Raw genomic sequence first — 19,125 nt, forward strand, 5'->3', positions numbered from 1 at the left:
ACGGTAAAACGGCAGCCAACAAACAGTGATGGTATTATCATTGAGCACAGAAGCTAGACTAGTCTAGTTTTGTCCTTTTACTTAACTCTTTTAATGGATTCAACAATATTGTCAAGCCGATTCAACATTTTAGATAAAATAATTTAACACTTTGAAAAAATTAATTCAACATTTCTTAGAAAAATGTTGAAACAGTATGTTGCAAATGTTATAATTATATATTAAAATTTTGAAATGTTCGATTTAAAAAAATTAAAAATAGCATATTGGATCTCATTTTATTGGATTAATTCCAACGGATACTATGATTCAAACGGATGTTTAATTAGATCTATGGTTGAAAAGAAAACGTCGATTGAAGTTTGAGAATCTGTTAAACTTCCCGTCATCTCTCTCTTTGGATCGTGACACGTGGATATTCCATCATGCCCCCCCCCCTCCAAGCGCATGCTGTTGTGTGTAGGTATTTGCCTGGCGCCCACGTGCGGCGCTATCTCGGATGTAATTATAACCGTAGCACGAATCTCCAACACTGGAAGATATGTGAACTACAAATCTAGTGGATGATGGATAAGATTTTCGGTCCCACGCACGGACCACAGTGGTGGGCTGGCAGAGCAGAGGCCCTGTGTTTGAAATTTTGAACAGGCTAGATTTGATGCTCTGCAGATTTGGGCTAGGGCTGTGTTTAGTTCTTCCAAACTTTCCAAATTTTCCGTCACATCGAAATAACATCGAAACATTAAATATAGCACATGACGCATGCATGGAACACTAAATGTGGGTAAACAAAACAACTTATTGCACAGTTTGAATGTATGTTGCGAGATGAATCTTTTGAGTCTAATTAGCCTATGGTAGGACAATATTCACCACATACAAACGAAAAGTGCTACAGTGTTTTTTAGCTTCACTTTTGGTAAACTTTTCTCATCTAAACACAGCTAGGTAACTCATTAAATTTGGGCCACGAGGAGAACAGACTGACGGGCTGGGTTTCTATTTCTTCATGGTCTACTACTATAGATTTTACAAATTCCTAAAAAAGCAAAAGTTTACAAAGTTAATAAAGCTCTACCTTTTCCTTAAAAAAAGCTCTACCGTTGTGGATGGTTCTGTCCCAAATATGAAAAACTCGATTTACAAAATTAAGCCATGATATTGATATGCGTAGTTTTAAAACACCATCATGTTACCAACTGCCAAGAAATTAAATTGTAGCTTTATAAACAATCCATGGTATAGGAAAAAGGATGCGCCGAGTGAAATCTCCAAAACTATATAAAAAAACTTATTTTAACAATACCATTGTTTCCAAACCTACAAGATACGTTACGTTTGGACACCTTGAAATTTACTACAAACCAAATAACATGGAAAATTATGGTAATTTTCCAAAGCTCTAGGTGCAAACTTTTGTTCCAGAGTTCTAGAGAAGTCTGGCAAGCATTTCATGGTTTGGGTATGGATTGATTTGATGGTGCAGTAAGTTTGATTTGATGGTGCAGTAAGTTTGATTTGATGTTGAAATTTGGTAGCTCAGTTTATCTATCACCAAATTAATTCGAGAACAATTTTTTTTCATAATTTAGGTCCCTGCCCCCAATCCGCATTACCAAAGTAAAGTTTTGTAGCATTTGCGCCTGAAAAAAAAATGAATGGCACGTAATCTTCACGGTCTGATCGAACAGAAACTTACATGAAGGTGTAACGCGTGTGCACAGTACAGCTGCGCCGCTTGCCACGTACGGTTCAAAGGAACAGTCGTTCTCGCCGCCTCCGGAACTGAAACCGCGAGCCTCCGTCTCGTTCCCGGCGGGCTCAAATCGATTCGTCGGCGTCGCCTCCTCCGCGGCGCCTCCTCGGCTCGCCGCATACCCGCTCCCGGGCCCCAACCGACTCCTTCATACCAAGCAAACCCTAGCCCGCGGCCACCTCCGGCGTCCGCCTCCATGGACCGGGAAGACGCGGAGGAGGGCTCGGCCCCGAAGCGACACAAACGTAGCCACCATCGCCACCCGGGGGACGCCGCGGGGGCGGAGGGGCGTGTCGGCGCGGCATCGCTGGCTCCGGGGGAGGCGGGTGAAGGCGCGATCGCGCTGGACGAGGGCGCCGCCGCCGCGGACGCGGGGAGGGCACTCACACCTGCTCCGGTCTGTTCCGATCCGCCCCCGTGCTCTCTGTTACCGTTGGGTAATGCGTATAGGTTATTTTCGTTGCCCTCGTCCTTTGCTTCAGAAGTTGTTGCGTTATTGTGCATTTTGGTGTTTTGGTTTTGCTTGTGCTCTTATTTTGAGCTGTTGGGGTGCGAAATTGTGTCTAACAGTAACAGAGGATATCAAATCGTAACTTGTGCTAGTTCTATTTTATCGAACGGCCTAACAATGCGATGAAGGCGCCATCGATCACTGGTAGAACTTTTCCTGATTAATAATAGCGCCAAACTTCTTGTCCCTACTATCTAAGCTAGAATTGTGCATAATATTTTGTAAATAAAAGGATTGTATATAATATTCTAAGCCAAAAAAAAGGCCAGCATTCTATGTAGAAGAGTGTCATGGATTAATAAAAATGAAATCAGTGGCGTAGTTTAAAATTTTATATGAAATTGTTGACATGGCATGAGTTTACTCAGATGTTTCTCTGATACACACCTTTAGCAAGAGGTATATGCAGTTTGGTAGAAGAAGTAGCACCCTATAGTGTTGATATGTGTTTTATATCAGCAATTTTACTTGTAAGAGAAAAACTAAGATAAAATATTACAATATTTTTGTTAAGTTGTAACCCGAGAAATAAATGTTTATTGCTTTATATCATAGTCAGTGAACAAATGGTAGCTTGGTATTTACTCTAACTTCCTGCTAATTTTGTCTGTTCGTGCTTTGCTATTTTTCTCCAGGAACTGACAGTGATATTGTGCCTATAGGAACCTGATGTTAATTCTGATGCAAACTTTGCGAGATCTCCACAATCAGAAAGAGTTAAGGAAGAAAATCACAAGGATGCTGATTTGAATGATCCGAAATCAAGGTCAGTATGAGATATCCTGTTTCTGAAATGGTGATTTCTGTTATGCATCATGGCCAACATAATGAGCATGCTGCTAGATCTTATACTTATAAAGATTATCATGTGGATGATCATTCTAGGATATGTCCATTATTAAGAAACCATACTGAAGGTCATGCCCAAGATTACTGAAAGTACCACCATGCTTAATGGATAGACTATCTATCACACTAAGGATCGCAGTCGCAGCATATTGTGAGGGATAGTTCTGACCATGATAACATGTAGTGAGCTTTAGAGAGATTCAATTAGGAAGTGGGAAACTGAAATATGGGACTATAAGGAAAGAGAATTGAGTATCTGTCACTTTGGACCCTATCCATGGAGAATGTATGGAGACTGTAGGTACCACCATATGCTTAATGGATAGACTATCTATCACGCTAAGGATCGCAGTCGCAGCATATTGTGAGAGATAGTTCTGACCATGATAACATGTAGTGAGTTTTAGAGAGATTCAACTAGGAAGTGGGAAACTGAAATATGGGACTATAAGGAAAGAGAATTGAGTATCCGTCACTTTGGACCCTATCCATGGAGAATGTATGGAGACTGGGAGAGGCGTAGATGAAGTAGGAACACAAGGCACGAAGAACTGAAGTATACAACTGGGGATGGCCGGATTAGGTATAAAGAAGTAGATAATGTTGACAATAGACGTGAAAAAGGAGAAATTGACGCTCTTAGGGTTGGAGTAAGTGGCAAAGATTAAGTGTAAGGACTTTGTGCACATAAACTGTCGTATGTATGATGGTCGAAAGACATATGTAGATCTAGAGAGAATGATACAGATTACAGAGGGCCATACGTAGAAGAGGAGACCTGATGAAGCAAAGGAAAAATTTTACAAGTAAAGTTTCTCATGCACGACTAACTCATATAGTCATACTCGGTGACCATATTTAATTTGCTTGCCCATTAATTTTGTAGTGTTACTAATGTCAGGGAGGATACTGAAGAGAATTTTGAACAAATGGTATCAAAGCTAGGAGGGACTGCTCCTGAAAAACACAAGGCTGAAGCAAGAAAGGGGGCAGATGTTACTCTGAAGAAATACAGCGAGATACAGTTGCAGAAGCAACAACTAGAAATTGTTTGCTGCAGTAATAATGAAGGTAACTTGTTTTGAACTCATCATTGGGGGTTTGAACTCATCATTGGGGTTGTTGAACTCTGTGTGGATTTATCTGGGTGATACATAAACGGGTGAGGATCTCGCAACTTGTGCTCTGCCACTCGTTTGAGTTTGCTTGTCACAAGCAAACTTAGCCACCGAATGGTTGCATTTTATAGAGCCCAACACACAATGCATACGGCAGTATTCGTCAGGCACTCCTCACCACTATGCTCTGGCCCAATACGTCCAAGCGCTAGAGCTGCTAGCGCACAAAATCGCCCGTACCATCTCGGGCTCCGCAACTTTCAAAATTTCTATGAACAGTTGTATGGGCGGAAAAGATTACCGAACTAAACACGCTGCCATGTTTTTTCAGAAGGTTCTGTGATCGGGCACACATCTCAAAGGAACAAACATCAGACGGTAGACTGCCGGGGTGGTATGTGCCCATGTGCGCACGGACTCTTTGACTAAACTGTATTGTATTTCTGTGTGAAACATTACTTTTTTTATTATGCTTAAATGATAAGGTTTTCTGGTATTCATAGTTTGGTGACTAAGTTTTTGATAAATACAAGTAACATCAGTGGATGGATACAAATGCTGGTCCAACAAAACTTAAAGATGATAAATCTAACTCCTGATCTTGGAGAGATTGAAATTAATCATTAACCGTCTATTGTATTATCAATTATCATACTGAGCTTAACATTTCCATTGTCTTAGGGATATCTGGTAATCAGAAAATGATGGGTGTTTCGGGTCATGGAGAGGGCATTCCCATGGTAAATAATCTTCTCGACATAGTTACTCAATATTTTAGTATTTCATCATCTTAGCATCCTTGAAAATTGCAGAGTGAAAGATCAGAGGATATATTTGCCAATGATATTTTTGGAGAATCACCTGTTGGAGCCCAAGAACTGGTGAATTCTCATTTCTTCACTCTCTCTTGTATTGCCCAATCTCGAAGTGTCATTGACTCATTATCACTAAAATTTATGTTGGCTGCCAACTGTCTTGCTATTCTTTTGACAGATTATGTTCTTGCTAGAGAGTTATTACTTTGTTTGATCAGTAGTAGATACTTGTTTGTGCAGGGCACGAAACGTGGCTTCCTCATCAAGGAAAATGCTCATCGTGACAATTGGGACGGTCCAGGAGGATATTATTGTACGAGCTCCATCATCTGATACGCGCGCGTGTGTGTGTGTGTCACCCTTTTGTTTTCCTTTTGCTTTTATTTCTCTATTATTTAAGTATTTCCGCAACTTTATACAGCTTACCGCTGTGGAGAGCTTCTACATGGACGTTATGAAATCATGGCAGGCCATGGGATGGGAGTCTTCTCTAATGTTGTCCGGGCAAAGGATCTTAAAGCTGGGAAAGGTGATTCTAATGAAGTAGCTATCAAAATTTTAAGGAACATTCCTGTGATGTAAGCTGAGTTCATTACATTTTTTTTTCTTTTGGGTAATATATCCAATGTAAAAATAATACTGTATGACTTGGTAATATGGTGTTCTGGTTATATAGATACAAGGCTGGTAAGCAAGAAATTTCTATATTGGAAAAGCTGGCTAGTGCTGATCCTAAAGACAGACGACATTGTGTGAGGTTTATTTCTAGTTTCATGTATCGAAATCATCTGTGTTTGATCTTTGAATCTCTTCACATGAACCTTCGTGAGCTTCTAAAGAAATTTGGTTCTGATGTGGGGCTTAAGTTGACTGCTGTAAGGACATACTCGAAGCAGCTTTTCATCGCGTTGAAGCATCTTAAGAGCTGCAATGTTCTTCACTGTGATATCAAACCGGATAATGTGCTGGTATATAATTTTGATGAGTATTTTTTTTCCATTCTGTAAATTTTGTGCTAGAATTCTCTAGCATATTTTTTTCTGCTTGTACCTTTCTGTAGGTAAATGAGGCTAAAACTAAGCTGAAGCTGTGTGATTTTGGTAGTGCTATGTCTGCTGGAATGAATGAGATCACGCCTTATCTTGTGAGCCGCTTCTACCGTGCACCTGAGATTAGTGAGTTCTTAGTTTTATATGTACCATATACCTTATTTCACTATTTGTTAGGGTACTGGTTTACTTGGATATTACTTGTAAGCAAGCCTACCTTTCTAATGTTGCAATCCTTATTGATTTGTGGTTACATTACAATTTGTTTTCTTCCTGCAGTTCTTGGGTTGCCCTACGGTCATCCATTGGATATGTGGTCAGTTGGCTGTTCCTTATTTGAACTTTACAGTGGAAAAGTCTTGTTTCCTGGTAAAACGAATAATGACATGCTTCGGCTTCACATGGAATCGAAGGGTGCACTTCCGAAGAAGATGCTTCGCCAGGTTAGAAAAATTGATGAGATGTGCATTTAACTTTTTTATTATGAGCGCTTATATCTTCCATGTACTCTTGAGACAAACTTGAAGTATTGTACTGTCTAGTGTGTATAGGATAATTCTTGCGTGCCATCAAAACAGGCATGGACCATATCTTGTATGTGGAAGTACCAAGATATGGTTGATGCCCACAAGTAGGCAACATAGGCGTGCTAACATGAGTGTTCCTAATTGCACAGGGAACCTTTGCAACGGAACACTTTGAGCAGGATTTTAACTACTTCAATGAGAAGGATCCGGTGACGAAAATGGTATGTCTCTAATCCATATTGTGAAATTGTGATGGTATTTTTTTAATGTTCACTTGCAATAAATATAAAATAATTGAATGGTCTCTACCTTTTCTGTAGACTGTGAAGAAACATCCCGTTATGAACATCAAACGACAGGATCTTAGTTCATTTGTTTCAAGCTTCCCTGGCGAGGACCCAAAAATGCTATCCAACTTTAATGATCTCCTGAAAAGAATATTAGTGCTAGATCCAGAAAAGAGGTTAAAGGTGGAACAGGCACTCAGCCATCCATTTGTATCTGGCGTGTGAAATTCAGTACAACTTAGAAACTGAAATTTTGGGTTGAACTCGTTTAGACTCGTTTACATTTCTATCCTTTTCCTGTGCCTCTGGAGCTTTAATACCATGATAGCTGTTTGAGACATGGAACGGATGACCAGCTTAGATACTGTAACACGCGAGCTTGGATAGATTTATAATATATCGTAAGACCGCTTGCTTGAACACGGTTTCTTTTTCTGTGCATTTTCTGTCCCAAGGATGTCAAATTATCAGTTGCTAGACACGAATTCTTCGGTTTGCTTGGGTGCAAATTTTACCTTATAAATGACACGAATATCATGTTGCTTCTATTGTGACACTGAGTTTCTTTTTAGGGCATGTTCTCTCCCCTCCCAGATTGCAAATGAGTAGTTTAATATGACCAATATGCAGTGCACATAATTTACAACTCATTGTGGGCTGCTGACTATATCAAGAAGTAGAGTGTGCAGCGCACAAAAGGGCGTTTTCGGAGTGTTCTGGAGACATAAAAAACACTAGAATTTTTCTAGAATCCTTAGGATTTTATGGATTATGGATGTGACAAAGTTAACTCTACTAGACATGCTGGGTATTGATTGTGCATGATAGCAGCATGCTGTTTGATTAATACCGGTTATTGTCCATACTTTATTTCTGTAGATTCAGATGGTTGGTTAGAATCATGGAAGACACCCTGGTCACCATGCTGATTAATCGATACATGCAGTTGCAACTGGCATAACTTTTTTTTTATTATTATTCAAAATGATCGCAATTGCAGTCGTCCTACAATTAAGCAGCTACCTGCAGTCAAGTGCTGAAACGTAGCTGGATAACTTGGTAGTGAGCAGCTCATTCCTGTGGCCAGCATGGCCAGCATATGTGTTCTATTCCAATCCCTATAATAGATCAAAAGTTTAGACTAGTTTTGGTTTGAATGTTGACTCCCTGGTGCTAATTGCATTGCCTCTGTTCGGCAGGCTGAAGCTGGAGGCTGGAGCTGGAGTGGTGTGAGAGAAAAACACTGTTGTCTGGCTGGTGACCAGAGGCTGGTGCTGGAGCGGTGCGAGAGGGAAATATTGTAGGCCTGGAGGCTGGTACACCAGCCGAACACGGTGATTGTGGTTTGTGTTTGCCACAATTTATCAGGTTATCTTTCAAATGTCCTTGACCTCCAGCTTCATCTTCGACGGCATCACCTGAGCAGCAAATCCACGGAAAACTAGAAGGTCAAATAATTCCCAAAAGAATCAAGAATAGCGCGCTGGGGGGCGGCCGAGAGATCCGCGGTCTCACAAGCGGGGGCGACTGGTCGGGCGCCGCGAGCCCGCGATGCCGGCCTTGAGCAGCTTGGAGCCCGCGTCGACGTCTCGACGACCACCGCCTCCATGGCGGCGGCGGCGGGTTGTGGCGGAACGGATTTTTTTTTTTGGAGCTGGAACGGAATTGGTGTGGTTTGTTGCGGCCCGTGCGAGAAATATACTCGCTCTCCTGGGCCCGTGTGCCTCGTCGGATCGGGAATGGGCTGTCGTGGTGGAGTCTAGGTCGGAACCTACTCGAGAGCCCAGGTCGGGTCAAGGCAGGCGCTTGCCTTGACCCGCGCCAAGGCAAGGCCCGCGGGCCGCGGTGATATGCCGCGGCGGCAGGCGCGCCGGCGGAGGCGGTCGGTGCAGCGACGTGGCGCGGTTTGCAATGAGACACTCAGAAATGGAATTGTAAAGAGCGAGTTATTTTCTGAATCTTCTCCCAAATCATTTTGTTACTACAACCTCGGACAATACAATACCACAATCTTAACTAGTAGCTTGATTACTTAGCAAGACGACACTCCATCTTATCCAGTGACGGAGCCAGAAAAATTGTATGAGGGGGCCCAACAAACATAATGGTATCTCAGAAATTAGAATATATTCTGTAAAATTTCTACATAAAGCTAATTGTATGCAAACTAATTTTTTATTACTTCATATTTAAAACCTATTTGGGAGGTATTGACTCTATCTTAGCATTGGAGAGTAAAAATTATTTTACAAATTGAGAAAGCAAAGTGAAGCTAAATTTTTTAATTTTACTGATGAATCACTTTTGGAAGAAACCCTCATTTTGACCCTTCACTAAGGATTTAGATAATAAAAATTTCATAATAGGAGTAAAACCTATAGAGATGAAGATTTCACACGAGAGAATAATCAATAAATAGTTGTGCCAATGCACTCGTACCATGAGATTGGTCGTCCGTGTGTAGTCATCTCACAAATGATATAGATACTAAACGCAGAAAAGTTATAGCCAATTAACACTCAATTCCTCAATTAATCAATCTTCTTGCATTTTCGGTGCAATTAATTGCTTCTTTAGATCATCAATCTCATACAAATTGACAAAATTAATTACTGACTCTAAAGACTCTAGGATTTACTGGGTAGCTAGTTATTTTTCTCTCGGAACTTATGTATTTGACTGCATGTTTGCACTATAAATTATTATTACGCAAACTTTAAAATTATTATTTCGTAGGAGGATATAAAAAATTATTAAAGTGGGGAGGGGGGCAAGGCCCCTGCTAGCCCCCTGGCTCCGCCGTTGATCTTCTCCCAACTCATTTTTTACTACAACCTCGATCCATACAATACCAACATTAAGTAGCAGCTTGATTTATTTAGCAAGACGACACTGTACTTCTCCATCTTCTCCATCTCGATCACACGCACTCAGAAGAATGCCTCCTCAGCGAGTTGTGCGCAGAATGATCCCACACACTTGGCGAAGGCCTCGATGATCACCTGCAGTGCCCAAGCGCACCTCGGAGGGGCCGGCCGCCGCCGCAGTGTCGGTGGTCGCGTCGTCAGCGGCAGCCTCCATGTCACCGGCGGCTGCCTTCCTCCTCCTGCGGCAGAGCACCACAATTGCGGACAATGCAGTCGCGGATACCGCACCATCGGCGCCGCACAGAACTCCAGAAGAACACCGCCAACCTTCATAATGGCAAGCACCACCTCCGCTCGTGTGTAGTGGTAGTGTTTTTTTTTAAACTGTGTAGTACTACTAGTGTTGATTGGTGAATGATGAGAGAAAGGTCGCCACAGTAAAGCTTAAATAGCCGGAAAGGGGTCGCATGCCCCCCGCCCCGCCACGCGCACCGTTGGTTTGGGCCGGAAAATAGAAACTTCCGCCCTGCATCACCACTGGCGGTCCTGCATTGTCAGTGACCCACAAAGGGCGATAGCTATATATCGCACGAGCGATGCTATCGCCTGAAGGAATACTTGTGGGCTGATGGTGCGAATAATTCGGCCCATTAATTAATTTGCTGCACAAACTGTAACGAGCACGGCACGAGCGCGGAGCCCGCCAGTAGAGCTCGTTGGGCAACCAGCCGTAGCTTCGTCTCTCATCTCACATTAATTAATTTTGTTTTCAATTTTTTTTCTGCTTTGTGTTTATTATTTATTATTTTCCTCTTTCTCTCTATTTTATTCTAAAGTTCATATACAATCAAATGTTTCGTGACGTTAATCTATTTGTTCGCTTTGTAGAATAAAATTGTTCCGTGATGTTTATCCATTTGTTCGTGATATTTAATATTTTGTCCGTTGTACAATATTATTTGTTCGTTATGTTTAATTTTTTGTTCATCAAGTTAATTATTTGTTCGTCCTGTTAAATTATTTGTTCCCAGAATTTGAAAATAATTATTTAATATAAAAGAAAATATTTTTAAAAATATTGTGCAAATATGGGCAAGTGTGGTCTTGTTTTGAAGATTTTATCATAAGAAAGACAATGATGCAATCCGAATTTAATTTAGATGTTCGATTTAATACTTGTAGCTTCTTTTTAGTTTCAAATTTACACGCACATGGATGACATCATTGTGACTAAACAGTCCAATTGTTGGGCTGATCATGGCCCATCTAAGAGCATCTCCAAGAATGCCCAAAACTCTACCAAAAAATCTTATTTTGGGAGCAAATGCGAAAATCACAGCTCCAATAGATGCCCAATCTAACTCCCATTTTTTTCGCACGTCCAAAAACGGTGGCATCTGGAGCCATATTTCCCCCGCTGCAGAGAGCTCCCAATCCTTCCACGCACTCTGCTCTGCTGGTACCACACCTTCACCTATCTGTGCCCCAGCTCCGTGCACCATGAAACTGGGCAACTAGCAGGAGTCGCTGCCGCAAAGCACGCCGTCGAGATGCGCTCCATACCGGCGACAGAGCCTGCTGAGGTGACAATCCCGAGCCTGTGATGGCACAGGCTAGGTCACGTACGTTCGTGACCCAAACATCCAGCTGCACCTTCTAGCTCGCTTCCTTGGATGAAGAAGAAATAGCTACACTATAACATCGAGGAGAGGATGAGCAGGATAAAAGTCGTCAGGCGGGAGAACCAGGGAAGAGAGAGCTAATGGAGAAGGAGAGACCGTCGAAAGAGGAGCCTGGGGAGGGAGAAGAGTAGTTTACCGGCTTGGGCCACCTTGGGAGAAGGACGAACGGATAAGAACAAGAATCGCAATTGAGATGCATGAATGATGCTCTCTGCTCATTGTGGCAATGGCAGATCTGAACCAATTTTTACATGTGCGAACAAAAACTGACAGCATGAGTGCAGGAGAAAGAAGATCCTCTCTGGAATAGAATGACGTGGCATATTTTTGAAAAGTAAACATAGGGTAATTGTTGGAGGATATCATTTTTTGTGCCCAAAACTTTGTGCAATAGTCCCAATATAAAATTATTAGAAGTAAATATATCGAAGACTCTTGAAAATGATCTAATATCCTTCAGGCGATGGTTTATCTCTGTCCCCTTACCGTGTGTTTAGATGGAGGGTTGGGGCGAACCCGGATGGGTCGGATCCGTTTTTTGGCTGTTTGGTTGAGGGTTGAGTGAGGGATGAGTCGAACCCCTAAGGAATATACCCCTAATATGCGGGTTGCCACCGTCCGCCATATTTCGAGGGACGGAGCGGCTCCCATGGTTCCGTCACGCTGCGTCGTTTCCGTCTCTTCGCGAACGCAACGCGGACTCCGGCGATTCCGTCTCCTCTGCTTGCGGCGGCGGCGGGGCGGAGCAGGGCGGCGGGGAGGAGCAGGGCGGCGACGGCTCGCGCCCAGGGCCTCTCTGGCGGCGGAGCTCGCGCCGGCTGCAGCACGCCCTTGCGGCAGAGCTCGCCCGCGGCGGATCTCGCCCCAGGGCAGAGCTCCGAGTGGAACTCGCGCCGGCTGCAGCTCTAGGGCGCCGGAACGGGCGGATGTCGCGGCGGGATGGGAGGAGCCGCTCCAGAGCGGAGCTCGCGGCCGGCGGAGCTCGCGGACGGGCGGATCTCGCGGCCGGCGGAGCCCCGCGTCCGCCCGCCATGGCGCCGCCGTGGAGGAAGGAGGGCCGCGAGCGCCGCGTCAGCCCGACATGGCCCCGCGACGGCGCCTCTCTGCTCCTGCTGTTGCTCGCCGGCTGCGGATCTCGCCCAGCCGGAGGTCGCGCCGGCGGCGGAGCCCGCCCAGGCCGAGCGCGCGCAGGCGGCGGAGCCCCGCGTCCACCCGCGTTTGCCTGAGGATAAGATTGAAAAAAATAAAAAAAAAAGGGAAGGGTGGGAAAGAAAAGGGAAGGATGAGAGTTTGACATGTAGGGTCCATTGGTGACAGATGGGATCCCCACTAACGGTGTTATTTTGTCATCCATCTCAGATTTTCAATTCCTTCATCCAAACAGAAGTTGGAGCAAACCCATCTCCAACTCAAAAATATAAACCAAACATAAAAAGAGTTGGAACCGTCCCAGAACGAGAGTCGGAGCCACTCCAACCCACCCATCCTGCAACCAAACACACGGTTAAGCGATATATAACACACGGTTAAGCGATATATAGCCACCCCCCAGAGGAGAGCCGCGCCAGGCCAAGGCCAACTAGGCAACAAGCCCACACACACAACCCCCAGGCCCCACCACCCCACGGCTTCCCCAACAATCCATTGCCCGCCGGCGCTCTCCGCGGCTCCGCCTTTTCCCTGTCGAGGAGCAGCAACAAGCAAAGCCACGCCGGCGAGCGGGCGGGAGGCAATGCCGCCAAAATCGGATAGCGTCGAAGGTATTCACCCCTGCGGCCCTTTCCCCTCCCAACTGAAATGGTCACCCCTTTTTTCTTTGTTTGGTTCAAAACCTTCCCGATTTCGACCATCCGTAGCACGGCCCAATCGATGTTTCTAATGATTTTACGGATCCCTTTTCTTTTCCATTTCTGCAGGAATCGTCCTGGGTTTCGTCAATGAGGTGCTGCCTCTCCCCTGAATTCCTGAAACCCCACCCCAAAACCCTAAACCCCTTGTCCTTGCTTATGCTTTGCGCAATTAGGGTTCGATTTTTCACTCTGTTGGTACTTGTGGGGATTTGTGATGTATAAGAATTTTTCTAGAATCCTTAGGATTTTATGGATTATGGATGGGACAAAATTAACTAGAGTACTAGACATGCTGGGTATTGATTGTGCAGTAGCTCATGATAGCAGCATGCTGTTTGATTAATACCGGTTATTGTCCATGCTTTATTTCTGTAGATTCAGGTGGTTAGTTAGAATCTTCGAAGACACCCTGGTCACCATGCTGATTAATCGATACATGTAGTTGCAACTGGCATCACTTTGTTTTTTATCATTATTCAGAATGATCGCAATTGCAGTTGTCCTACAATTAAGCAGCTACCTGCAGTCAAGTGCTGAAACGTAGCTGGATAACTTGGTAGTGAGCAGCTCATTCCTGTGGCCAGAATATGAGTTCTATGCCCATCCCTAGAATACATCAAAAGTTTAGACTAGTTTCGGTTTGAATGTTGACTCCCTGGTGCTAATTGCATTGTGGTTTGTGTTTGCCCTTTGTATAACACAATTTATCAGATTCTCTTTCAAATGTCCCCTCCCAGCTTAGCAGCACCATTTATGATTTACTCTTACTGTTCCCTGAAGTTTGTGACTACAAATTAGCTCTCAAATGCTTGCAAATGGTAACACATGTACAATCCTTTTGTAGATCAGTTTTGGTTTTTGCTCTTCACTGTAGGCTATTTTTTCTGCCCTGTCAGATGTAGTTATGCTTGCTGTAGACTGTTTTCCCAGTTTCAGACAGTTGTATATGTTTCTACTTTCTAGAGCATGTGTTATAATGTACTTTTCATTAATTCTGCTTTGTTACATTTTTTTATTTCCCAGTTAACTAAGTGACACTTCATTATGAATTCAAATAGATAAGATGGGAGGAAGTGTTACTGTCTTTACCTTCAGATACTGCTCATATCCCGATTTGATTTACTTATGTGCTAAGTAGTGTACGCGACTGTCAGTATGAGATGAGTTTATTCAGAAAGTTCTTTGTGCAGAGTTCTTCAGTTTTATAAAAATTGAAAAAATGACCACACTATCTGGTCAGATTGAAGTACTTCAAATCGTCACTTTCATAACCCTTGATATAACGCTGTTTTGGTTTTTCAAGCTCTGGGTATCACTGAGTTGACTATTACTATGACTGTGCAGCAAAACAGGCCATTGAATTCACAGAATGTAGCTGACGCGCTACAGAAGTTTAATCTGAAGAAAACTGCAGTACAAAAGGCACTGGATGCATTGGCCGATAGTGGACAGATTTCCTTCAAGGAGTATGGCAAGCAGAAAATTTACATTGCTCGGCAAGATCAATTTGACATTCCAAATGGGGAAGAACTTGAGGAGATGAAGAAAGCAAATGCCAAGTTGCAGGAAGAACTTGCAGATCAAAAGAAAGCAATTAGTGAGGTTGAATCTGGTAAGTTCTGGACTTCCAATTTGTATCTTTGTCTTTTTAGTGGTCTATCAAATGTAGTATGCCATGATCATAGTTCAATGATATCTAAATTTAAAACTTGTTCAGAGGTACGAGGTCTGCAATCAAACTTGACACTGGCAGAGATTAAGTCAAAGGAGACTAAATTACAAAGCGAAGTACGTGCATACAAAAATGTTCCCTTCTGCTCCTTACTAAGTGTCTGTGTTCCTTTGGACCAGTTCTAATTACAGGACTTTATTTGTTTAGGTCCAGGAAATGGAAGAGAAACTCGATAAATTGCAGAGTGGTGTCATCTTGGTGAAACCTGAGGACAAGAAGATCATTGAGGATTCTTTTGCTGAAAAAGTTAACCAATGGAGAAAGCGGAAGAGGATGTTCAAGGAGCTTTGGGATAATATTACTGAGAATAGCCCAAAAGATCAGAAGGAATTTAAGGTTTTTGCTGCATTCCCCCTTTATCTTTTGCCCTTTGACTGCACTTGGGATTTACCCTTCCTGTTGCTGCCATCTAGCTATTCATGATGTTGATGAACAATATGCATCTGCAGGAAGAGCTTGGCCTTGAGTATGATGAAGATGTTGGCGTGAACCTGCAGTCTTACACTGACATGCTGGCAAGTCTTAACAAGAGGCGTAAAATTTCTCGCTGATGTAGCATGAGTATCTAAATCACAAGTCAAAAAATCAGTTACAGAAGTTTTGCCAACTACGCATCATGGTCCTGCTGTTTCTTACAGTTTCTGTAGCTGAGCTGTTCCAGAATCCAGATTGATGATGTTGTCCTCTGTTAATATTTAATTATTTATTGCCTTATGAGTGTTCTAGTGGGTAGTTTCAGACCTTAGCGGATGTGTTAATCCTGCCAGCAATGAGGTTTAATATATCTCTGAACCAGTTGAGTGACACCAAATTCTCCACCCTCTTTGATTGTATCTAAAACAATGCATACAGCAATATATGATGATTTGGCACCCTGCTTACAACCTGGCTTTATTTCAAAAAAAAAAAAACTGGCAACGAATCAAATTTCTTTCTCTCTCTCTCTCTTTTTATCATTTACATTACACGTATGGCATGAGCATTGCCATAGAATCTAACTACAGGCAACAGGCATGTAGCGAAAATTCAACTAAATATATTGAGATCACGAAACCATTTCCAATGGTGCTATTTGATTGCAGCTAAAATCCCCTCTTTGTTCTGACCGATTGTGGCTTGACCCTGGCAGGCTCCCTCTGCTCATGGTGCTTCAGTTCGTTGGCTGCAGTGTTGTCATGATTTGCCTCGTCATCCGGCAGGATCTCAATCTCTGAACTGTAATTCCGGGCATGTTCGATCTTCTCAAATTTCTTTCCATCAACCGTCTCGTCTTCTTTCTTGCTCTCATCATCCATCTGCGCCGCTCCTGTTTTCCTACTGTCGCCGGGCCCCCTGGAATCCCCACGCGAGAGCTCCATGGCTGCCTTCGCGGCGGCTGCGGCCAAGGCGGCCGACTTGAACGCAGCCTGCGCCGCCGCCTCCACGTCCTTGTACCTCTGCGCCGAGTGGCCGGAGACATGTTCATCCAGGTCATCAACTGGTGGCGTCCTGATCCTCTCCTTTTCCTGCTTCGTCTTCCTGTGGTCGTGGTGGGAGTGGGAGCGTCCGGAGCCCTCGCAGGGAGGCTCGTAGAGGCTCACGGCGATCCCTTTCTCCGCAGCGATCTCCTGGAGCAGCATCTGGCGGCTCTCGAGGCTCGGCTGCCTGGTCGACAGCTTCTGCACGATCTGAATCGTTCGGGTTTCCGTTAGAATTCGTCGCAGAGACGTTTAATTTCGGGTGTTGATCGAGTCAGAGCTTCGTCGGCGAGGGGCTCACCTTGGGGTTGACCCCGCAGCCGCTGCGGAGCGCGGAGGCGGCGGACACGAACTCCCTGCCGAACTTGGCGGCGAGGATGTTCCTGACCTCCTGCAGCTCCGGTAGGTCCCCGCACCTCGCGGCGGCGTACACGAGCCCCGCCGCCGCCTCCCGCAGCTCCTCGGGGCACTCCCTGCACGCGTCGACGAGCGCCGCCCGCTCGGCGATGAGGCCGCAGTAGGCCTCGAGATCGGCGAGCGCGTCGAGCGCGTCCTGCTCCCGGACGGCGTGCTCGGCGCGCGCCAGCGCGCGGTCGGGGCGGCCCAGGCGGAGCAGCTGCTCGACGTCCCCGCGCGCCTGCGCGCACCGCACCTGGCGGTGGCCCCGCACCACGCCCAGGCGCGTCGCCGCCAGCCCCAGCAGCGACCGGAGCCGCGCCGTCTGCTTCGTCGTCCGCCCCAGCAGCACGTCCAGCCGCCTCCCCATCGCCGAGCACCGAGCTGGAGAGCAACCGCCGACTGCCGCCGCCGATCGTGCTTGGTCTGGCCCGGTGTGCCTGCGAAGACCGGGCGGTTTCGCCCTGGTGTTTTATACTACCCCCGTCGGGCGTCGGGTGGCAGGCGCTCGCGCGCGCGGTGTGGAAGCGTGGAAGGGAAGCTGCACGGGACGCGAGCAATTAATGCGAAAGGAACCGAGGGTGGCGATACGCTTCCTTGCGCGGCTGGGTGTGGGTTGCTTTGTGGCGAAGGCGTCCGAGCGAGCGAGCGAGGGCGACGGGGTTTAAACGTCTGAGCGGACGCGTGGTGGGCCGAGCTGTCACACGGGGGGTGGTGGGTTCCGCCGCAAAGGGACCGGTCCGCGCCCGGACCCGCGCGGCCAGTTTGGCAGTTTCCATCGGGGCCGGGCTTACGACGACGTCTGCTCGGCGAGTGGGGGGTTTTCTTCCTCGTCTTCGATTTTGTTCTGACCGGGGCGGGGGAGAGCTTCGCGAGGAAACTGGCGTGGTGGAAGAGTCGAAAACGACGGGGCAGCGGCCGTGGTTGAGAACTTCGGATCCGGGGACGGGGAGTGGCACTGTGGCAGCGCCGGATACAAGCGAGAGTGGATACGGAAGAGCACCTGTGCACTTGGGCAGCGAAAGCGCCTGGTCAGCAGAGGGAACTGCGACCGTGTAAACAACCTTCGTACGGACTGGCCTGTATGACTGTGTCTCGTCCCTGTCCCAGTCGATACTGTCACAAAACTCACAATAGAGTGGTGAACGGTTCACCGTGATGGCGACCGGCGGGAGGCCGGGTTGACAACTACGGCTAACGCGGTTTTCCTTTTCTCCGGAACATATTGTTGTTCTTTTTCTGTCGTGGCTTTGCTTGCGATTATATACAATTCCTAACTATGGTTCTTTACTGGACAAAAAACGAGACTCGTTAACTAAATCCGGTAGTTCCCAGTCCCACCCTCCGATATATACCTATCTAACTCGAGGAACTCGCCATGATGAGCCGTACGTACCATCCGCGTTAATCCGGGATAATGTAACTCGAGTGCCAATAATTTACCTGCTAGGCGTACGTTTATGAACTGCCTCGAACGTACGTATAAAATAACAGTAAGTCACTAACGCCTACAGTACACCTGTAACATCTTGCTGTAAATGATTCCTTGTTAATTAGAGCAGTCGCCTTCCACCAATGTGAAAAACAAAACAAAACCATCTAGTTGCTGCTCTGGTAGGGACTGATTGATCGTTGCTAGTACGAGCCTATCAATCCATGGTCCAAGCACTGCGCCACCATCACACAGATTCACAGGGATGGAAGCTCCAGCCTCGTCTCAAACAGGCATTCTCCGAGAATAAGGTTCGGTTCCGGCGTCGTGACAGAAACGGCGCTCGTCCGTCAAACGTGCGAACGCCACGACATCGAACCAGCTCGATCGTCTCGTGCCGTTCCCCCCGACCACGCGCACGTGACCCACCCCCTTTGGGCGGCCGTTCGGCCACTTGTCACAACCTGAGCGTAAATATCATCGTTGACCGGTTCAAATCCCGGGCCCGGAACGTCGGGGGTTAAAACCGCCCGTCAAGAGTCACGTGCCGCGTGCTTTTCTTTCTTTTTTTTTCCGCCCCGGCGACCGGGCCTGAGTTCGTTTCACCATTTCGGCGTCTCGGCGAGGTTTTTCAGAGCCGACCGGCGCAAAGACTCGTCTGGTTCATCGCTCATCGCAGCCCCGCCCCTCGCCGCCGCTTCCAGAACGCGACGCGTCAACCGCGTGTAGCCGCGTGATACAACCCCAGCCGCCCGGCGCGGCAGCGTGCGCTGCTAGTGCACATGACACGAGCGAGT

The 19,125-nt window shown here is 45.9% G+C and overlaps 3 protein-coding genes across 8 annotated transcripts; 2 read left to right on the forward strand and 1 right to left on the reverse strand.

The window, feature by feature from the left end:
• The first annotated feature begins 1,780 nt into the window (after positions 1-1,780).
• Positions 1,781-7,333, forward strand: LOC120650019 (serine/threonine-protein kinase PRP4 homolog). Of its 6 annotated transcripts, none has more exons than XM_039926974.1 (13): positions 1,781-2,153; positions 2,930-3,033; positions 4,003-4,187; positions 4,566-4,640; positions 4,916-4,974; positions 5,047-5,115; positions 5,290-5,362; positions 5,471-5,627; positions 5,726-6,017; positions 6,110-6,224; positions 6,378-6,541; positions 6,775-6,846; positions 6,946-7,333. In XM_039926974.1, exons 1-13 carry the CDS (start codon positions 1,953-1,955, stop codon positions 7,135-7,137), a joined length of 1,758 nt encoding a protein of 585 aa, XP_039782908.1. In that variant the 5' UTR covers positions 1,781-1,952; the 3' UTR covers positions 7,138-7,333. The 6 variants fall into 6 exon arrangements, with proteins under 6 accessions (XP_039782908.1, XP_039782909.1, XP_039782910.1 ...); XM_039926975.1 differs by having other exon boundaries at positions 1,782-2,153; positions 4,566-4,628; XM_039926976.1 differs by having other exon boundaries at positions 1,782-2,153; positions 4,018-4,187.
• Positions 7,334-13,025: 5,692 nt separating this feature from the next.
• Positions 13,026-15,924, forward strand: LOC120650022 (homologous-pairing protein 2 homolog). The gene is made up of 6 exons (XM_039926981.1): positions 13,026-13,221; positions 13,378-13,403; positions 14,656-14,923; positions 15,029-15,099; positions 15,191-15,379; positions 15,493-15,924. Exons 1-6 carry the CDS (start codon positions 13,194-13,196, stop codon positions 15,592-15,594), a joined length of 684 nt encoding a protein of 227 aa, XP_039782915.1. The 5' UTR covers positions 13,026-13,193; the 3' UTR covers positions 15,595-15,924.
• On the reverse strand, positions 15,845-17,482 carry LOC120650020. The gene is made up of 2 exons (XM_039926980.1): positions 16,802-17,482; positions 15,845-16,710 (listed from the first exon to the last, which is right to left on the reverse strand). Exons 1-2 carry the CDS (start codon positions 17,264-17,266, stop codon positions 16,126-16,128), a joined length of 1,050 nt encoding a protein of 349 aa, XP_039782914.1. The 5' UTR covers positions 17,267-17,482; the 3' UTR covers positions 15,845-16,125.
• Positions 17,483-19,125: the final 1,643 nt, after the last annotated feature.

The sequence above is a fragment of the Panicum virgatum genome, chromosome 9K, assembly GCF_016808335.1.
Source record: "Panicum virgatum strain AP13 chromosome 9K, P.virgatum_v5, whole genome shotgun sequence".
Classification (NCBI taxonomy): Eukaryota; Viridiplantae; Streptophyta; class Magnoliopsida; order Poales; family Poaceae; genus Panicum; species Panicum virgatum.